The sequence below is a fragment of the Pelodiscus sinensis genome, chromosome 5, assembly GCF_049634645.1.
Source record: "Pelodiscus sinensis isolate JC-2024 chromosome 5, ASM4963464v1, whole genome shotgun sequence".
In the NCBI taxonomy this organism is placed as follows: Eukaryota; Metazoa; Chordata; order Testudines; family Trionychidae; genus Pelodiscus; species Pelodiscus sinensis.
The window spans coordinates 11,908,813-11,916,029 of record NC_134715.1 but is presented as its reverse complement, the minus strand read 5'-3'; the positions used below and the strand labels follow the sequence as shown (position 1 = coordinate 11,916,029).

The window sequence follows — 7,217 nt, the reverse complement described above, 5'->3', positions numbered from 1 at the left end:
CCCCCCGCATTCGCGCGCAGGTGGCGTCGCCTTCTAAGCGCAACAAATAACGACGCCCCCCAATCAGAGAGCAGCTCACCCTCAAGGCAGCCAATGGGAACGCGAGCGTCGCGGGATGTCTTCGTTCTCCTGTGACTTTTCTATGTACTGGTTGGTTACAGAACGGAAATGACGATGGAACGGAGGCGGGACTTCCTGCTGCCGGGTGACGGTTGGGAAGCTAGAGGCTACCTGGGTTAGGCGAGCCGCGTGCCGAGAGGAGCTGCGGCCCCTCCCCCCCATCCCCACACACTCTGATGGCGCCGCCGCCGCTGCCGACTCCCGCGCCGCCGGCGGCGTTTCCCGGTTCCAGAGGCCTGGCGCCCCTGGGCCGCACCTGACCGGCGCCTGAGCGGCGCGGCATGGAGGGGAGCGGCCCCGTGGTGCGCAGGAAGAGCCGCCCCGTCTCGGCCCGCAAGAGGAGCCGGGACCGAGCCCGCTCCCCGCCAGCCCGGAAAAGAGCGAGTCCTGGGGCCGGGCAGGAGCTGCAGCCCGCCCCCGCCAGCCCCGAGGTGCGGGCCGCCTGAGGGCTCCCCCCTGGGAGGCGGGGTGGGACTGCGGAAGCCGTTGGGAGCTGCCGCTTCAAGCCAGTCGCCCCCGTAGGGTTGTGGGCGGCTGGCGCGGAAGAGCAGGGGGCCCTGTGGCCCAGTGTCCTGTCCTAGCTAGCGCGGGGGGGGGGGGATCAAGAGTCTCCTCCGCCCCTCCCTTCTCTCGGAAGTGAGAGGTTCTGGGTCACACCCACTGCCGGGGTGGTGTAGGGCAGCGGTCGCCAACCCGTAGACCGGGATCTACTGGTGGATCTTGGAGCCTCTGGCAGGTGACCCTGACGGGTTTGGCCAAGAGGCTCTCAAGTGGCTTCCGCTGCCCCTCCCCCCACTGCTGCACATCTCCTGCCCTTTGCCTTGGAGCTGCCCCTTCCCCTGGCGCAGGGAAGGGAGAGGAAGATGCTCATGTCAAGGTGCCCCTTCTCACTCTGTATCCTTTCTCCGCAGAGCAGAGAGGGGGGCACAACAGGACTTGGGATGCAGAAAATTTGCTGGTTGCTTTTGAGAGTGGTATAGGGCCAGGGCAGGGGTGAGCCTGCCTTAGCCCCACTGCACCACCACCCAGGAGCCACCTGAGATAGGCAGGGTCCTGCTGGAGTCCCCAGCTTGAACTCTTACCCTAGACATGTCCCAGAGCCTGCACCTAGAACCCCTTCCTACATCCCAACTGCTTGCCCCAAGAGCTGCTCAGAGCCCCTCTCGCACTCCAGATCCCTTCATCCAAGACCAGAGCCTGTATCTCAACCCTCTGCGCTAGCCTGATGAAAGTGAGGAAGGATGGGCAAGAGAGGGAGGATGGAGTGAGCAGGGGTGGGGCTTCAGAGAAGGGACAGGAGGGAGGCGGGACAAGGGTATTTATATTTGAGGTAGATCTTGGACTGCACTTAAATTCAAAAAGTGATCTCATGCTTAAAAAGGTTGGAGACCACTGGTGTAGGGACAACTCTAATAGCCACAAACAGAGCTAGCTTCTCTGAATGTATCCTGTTCTTTTTTGAACCCAGTATGGTTCTGGCTTCCACAGGTGAAGAAGTACTTTCTTGTATTTGTTTAAAATCATTATTAATTTCATTGAGTGACCCTATTTCTTGTGATATGTAAAGGAGTAAGTAATATTTCCTTATTCATTTCCTTCCCACTATTCATGATTTTATAGACCTTTCATATGCCCTCTTAATTGCCTCTTTTCTAAACTGACAAATCCCAGTCTTTTAACATTTATCCTCTGGAAGTTGTGCAGTGCTATACCACTAACTGTTGCCCTTCTCTGCACCTTTTTTAATTCTAATATATCTTTTTTGAGACCGGCTTCCAAAATTGAAAACAGAATTTGAGGTGTGGGCATAGATTTGTATACTGGTGTTATTTTTGTTTTTGTTTTATTAGCTACCTAATTTGTGTTTACAAACATGTCCACAATGAGTGTAAGGTCACTTTCTTATGTGGTAACAACTTAGGTCCAGTGTAGGGGTGTAAAATCCCACTTAACTGGTTAACTGGTTAAAGTCTTGTTTAACCAATTCAAGGGAGGAGGGGAGGACCACAGGCAGAGGCTACTCTGGCTGGGCCAGAACAGTCCTTGTCTGCAGAATGCCCAGGGCCACCATGTACAAAATGATTTTAAAAGTTTATGCAGCTTTTTGATGTTGTATTGTACTAATATAATTAGCACTGAAGTAGTAAGTATGAAATCTGAATGTAGACCAGGTCTTAGTAGTTCAGGAGCACAAGTCGCTTTAGTTCTTTTAAAAATCCCAGCTATTCCCTTTCACAAATAAAATGAAGTGCACAGTTAAATAGGGATGTAAATGCTTAAACGATTAACTGGTAAGGCCCACCCTTATTGAGTGAGGCTTATCGGTTCCAGTTAACTGGTAGAGGCTTGGAGCAGCGCCCCCTACCTACTCTGAACAAACGACTGATTCAGCCCTGCGGGGCCGGCCAGAGCAGCCTGTGTTTGTGGTGGGCCCAGCCCGAGTGGCATGCTGTAGGGGCTGCCAGCCCCGCTCCTGAGGAGGCTTCCCTGTGGGCTTTGCCGTGTAAAGCTTATTTAAGCTTTATACTGCAGCACATGTAACCACTAGGATTTTTTGCGTTTACTCGGTTACATTTTTAAATTATTTTAAGTTGCTCATGAAATTGCAATCTGGTTTAACTATGCAGGACAATGTAGCACTTTAAAGACTAACAAGATGGTTTATTAGATGATGAGCTTTCGTGGGCCAGACCCACTTCCTCACGAAAGCTCATCATCTAATAAACCATCTTGCTAGTCTTTAAAGTGCTACATTGTCCTGCATTTAGCTTCAACTACCCCAGACTAACACGGCTACATTTCTATCACTGGTTTAACTATGTTTTTGGGTCTGATGTTTCAGATATAAACCTGTCAGCATTTGAGTCAGCCTCCCATTTGCTGTTGAATATTCATAAATATACTCTTCTTTTTTTTTCTTTTTTTGGCAGTATAATAATGACAGTGAAGAGGACATGTTTGGTGACTATGACAGCTTTTCTGGAAATGATTCTTTGTTAGCTCAAGTTGATAATATGGAGCAAGAATGTATTCAATCTATTGACATGACTTCATATACTAAAAACAAGGAAGACCAAGCTGTTTCAGAGCCCATGTTTGAGGATCTTCAGTTACAAAATGCCAAAAGCATGGAACTAGTTTTTTCTGCTGCAGGAAATGGTACAGGCTTCAAAACTGAAGAAGGGAGTAATTTCTGGAGGACCACAAATGAACAAGAGAACAGGGCTCTAGACTCTGGAGACTGTATTTCAGAAGAGTTGCCATCTTCACAGCTTCTATATTTTCAGGAAATGAGTAAGACCTCAGTTGATTCTAGAAAACCATCAGATACAAAAGAGCGTGGTAAAGACATGAATTTTTGCCTTGATAAAATGTTGAATCAGTCTTGTCCCCATAATGCAGAACACAACAAAATAAATAATGTATTGTCCCCAAGCACCACATCCAGCCTGAGTAAAAGACAGAGTCTCAAAGATCACCTCAAAAATACTATGACTGGAAATGCCAAGGCTCAGACTCCACAATTTTCTAGAACTAAACAGCTCAAAGAAGCTGTTCTGTCAGAAGAAATTTGTGTTGCCAAGAAAACCATTGAAACGTCTTCTGTTGACATTGGCCCATTTTATGGGTTACCCAGTAAAGTTAAAGATCTCTTAGTCCGCTTCCGAGGAATTGAGAAACTTTATGGTAATATCCATAAAATTTTTGTTTAAAAAAAATCAGTTGTTTGTTCATGGATTAGTGGGTATAATATTTCCAGTGAATTGATCCAACTTTTTCATCATGTATTTATGGAAACAAAATTTCTATTTTAAGTTTCTGGACCCTAAGATTGTTGGGTGGTGTTAGAATTTGTGTACTTAGTTAAAATTAAGGTAAAACCCCTCAAAGAATGCTGCAGCTCAAGAAGTGGAAAGCAAGGAAACTTAAAGTCACTGTTAAATTTTTTTCTCAATATTAAAAAATGTCAATGGTAATTCTGTTTCACATCTACCTTAAGCGTTAATTGTGAGAGATTTTTTTTTTGAGGACTTAAAAGCACAATAAAGTCTTACTAAAATCGTAGTTGAAGTGAGTTGCAGGAGAGAGAAGGTTTCTATTTATCACTTTTGTTAAGAAATTCTGGAAGGTTATTTTTCTTAGTATTTGTATATAGCTTGTAAGAAGACTAAAGTTACATCACTGTAGGTACTTAAAGCTGTAGGTTCCTGTTTTTGTTTTATGGTAAGATCGAATTACTTGGTCAACAGAAAATATAGTGGCTAAGAAGTTCTCATCCACGTTAGGGACTGTGAATGGGTAACCAGTTGACCAGTAAGCATCACCCTTATTGGGTCATGCTTACAGGTAATGGTTAATTAGTATCTGGGAGAAGCCCCCTGACCACAGCCTGAGAGCTGCTCCAGCTGCGGGGAGGGGTGTGTTCCAGCCCCTCCACCGGGCCCCCTTTTAAACAGTTAACCAGTTAAACACTATGATTAACTGGTTAATCAAACAGTATTTTACATCTCTAATCCAAATCACCTCAACTTCTGTTGTATCTAAAGAATAAAAACACTAATTTCTCAGTTTGGCAGTCCTATCTTCACTTGGAAAGCTGAGAGAGGCTTTGCCAACTGCTTTGAGATTGTATTTGTATCAAAGGTAATGTCATGTTCAGTAAACCCGCTGATGTATTGTCCTGTTCTGTGACTCCTGAAGATATACGTAGTTTACATGCAAGATTGTCTGCTGGGTTTTAAAGATGTGCAAGTGATGATACGTGGGTGGAATTAAGATTGTGTAGGTTGATCTAATGGTTCTTTTAAACATTACCAAAGCATAGCTTTTCACTTAATCAAAAAAATTGTATTTCACAAACTGAAGACTAATTCTTAAATAGTTTCAGGTCATACAAAGCTGTATATTTTGGCAAATAAAACTACTAATCAAAAAGAGTTTGCCCAACTGTGCTTGAGGACGCTGTTTTTAATTTCTCCCTCTGAAATATGTTTAACCATCTAAGTAATCTGAATGGCAGGATGTTGCTGTATGAGCTTTAATAAAAGTATGCAGAATGGAGCTGTCTATATATAGTATATTTAAAATATTTTTTTCTGTACAAGAAGAAAGATTGGAAAGATGGATAAACAGAAATGTTCAGTACTTTATCATCTAAAAAGGGCTTTCACTGGTAGAGGGCAAAATAATTTTTCTTTTAATTTTACAGAGTGGCAGCACACTTGCTTAACATTAGAATCTCTGCAGCAAAGAAAGAACTTAATATATTCATTGCCAACCAGTGGTGGAAAAACACTTGTAGCTGAAATTTTAATTCTTCAAGAATTACTCTGCAGACAGAAAGATGTTTTAATGGTTCTGCCATATGTGGCTATTGTCCAAGAAAAGGTGTGGAAATAGTGTTTTGGTTTCTTTATTATTCTGAAGTGAATATTACTTTTTATATATGCGTTTTTTTTTTTACTGGTGTTGGAAAATTAACTGTAAATATTTTAAGCTCTCTGTTAAAACGTAGAACAGTTCTGATGAATATAGTCTTGAATAAATATCAGCCTGGAAATTTTTTAAAAAATAGTTTTTCTAATTCAGTTTAGAGGCTGTCAAACTATTTTTGTGATGAAATGTACATTGGCTATAAAGGACATCCACTATAACAAAGATGTGAAAAATTGGCTTTGCATTGAGCTTTTGGAATGTTATATCTTCAAATCAAAGTCGGTTCTAAAATCCATGTTAACATTTAAATAATCTTGGGAAAAAAAGATAATTCACTTATTAGTTACATTAGACAGCTATGTTATGGAGAACAGATTAAATATTTTGTCACTGGTTTGAAAAATGTCAATACATGAAAGGCTTAAGTACTGTACTTAAATATTTTTGTCAGTTATATGCTTTGATTTCACGGTAGTCCTTTGTTCAAGTAATAATTCTTATTGTCAGCTGTATTATTGCATAAAATATACATTTTCTGGCCTCAAACTTGAAATTACCTCTGCATAAAGTTATCTGCAGGATCAAAGTAATTAAATATGAACATTAATTTACTTTTCAACTAATATATTCTTTTTATATACTATTGTATTGTAGGTTTGGGCCTTATCAAGTTTTGGAATAGAGCTAGGCTTCTTGATTGAAGAATATGCAGGAAGTAAAGGAAGATTTCCTCCAATCAAAAGGAGAATGAAGAAATCACTGTACATTGCTACTATAGAGAAAGGACACAGCCTAGTGAACTCCTTGATTGAAACAGGAAGAGTTAGTGACCTGGGTTTAGTCGTAGTAGATGAGGTTTGTTATATAACTTGCAACAGGTTACTAGTAGATATGTTGTTGTTTTATTTACAAAATAGTTACAAGAAAAATACACAATTTAAAACTGTATAAATTAGGGATGTTAAAATGTGGGGGGGGGGGTTTCGTAATTTTCAGTGGTTACATGTTTGAGCCTGGCTCCCACCCCTTCTCCCACGCTACTGCCTCTGATACAGCAAAGGCTTATCGATTACACTTTCATGTCCCCATTATAAATCCTCTGATCCATATCTGCTTCTTTTAACTATCCAATTTTTAGGTGCTTTTAGATTACCAGTTTTACCTGTTTGGTTTCCCTTTGATATTTACATACCCTCTTCCTCTTGTTTCCCGGCCTCCCCTTCCATTTTTTTCCTCCTCCTTTCCCCCTTCTCCCCTATTTATTTTGGGTCTGGACATCCTAAACTCAAAACTCCAGTCTTCTGAAGAAGTGGGCTGTGCCCACGAAAGCTCATGATACCATCTGCATGTTTTGTCTATAAAGTGCTAACAAACTATTGTAAAGTTTTTCACAGATACTGTAACACAAACCTATTGCTTGGCGACTTGGAAAGTATATACGGTTTTTCTTGAGCATTATTGCTCATTTGGGATTGGTGTTTTTGATAATTTAATAGCTCAGTCATCACTGAGATGTCTTCCTAAAAATAGTAGGCCAATATTAATGATCTAAAACTATCTTTAACTGCTTCCACTGAATGTATTTTACTGATCCTTTAACTAGACTGAACATGTTTCTGTGTATGATATTAACTGCTTTTGATCACATGATTTCCTGGGAG

The 7,217-nt window shown here is 42.0% G+C and overlaps 1 protein-coding gene across 6 annotated transcripts in view; it reads left to right on the top strand.

Moving 5' to 3' along the window:
* The first annotated feature begins 117 nt into the window (after positions 1-117).
* The window catches only part of HELQ (helicase, POLQ like), a 45,990-nt gene continuing 38,890 nt past the window's right edge, over positions 118-7,217 (top strand). Inside the window, exons 1-4 of one of the 6 annotated variants that reach the window (XR_012903987.1) lie at positions 118-551; positions 3,051-3,807; positions 5,330-5,508; positions 6,211-6,411. Coding sequence is in view for 4 of the 6 variants with exons in the window: in XM_075929508.1 (XP_075785623.1) it covers positions 402-551; positions 3,051-3,807; positions 5,330-5,508; positions 6,211-6,411 (1,287 nt within the window). In the remaining 2 variants the exon portion in view is untranslated. Of the gene's footprint in view, positions 552-590; positions 1,352-1,383; positions 1,690-3,050; positions 3,808-5,329; positions 5,509-6,210; positions 6,412-7,217 lie in introns of those variants that run through there. The other 5 variants (XM_075929508.1, XM_006110886.4, XM_006110888.4 and 2 more) reach the window with 5 other exon arrangements.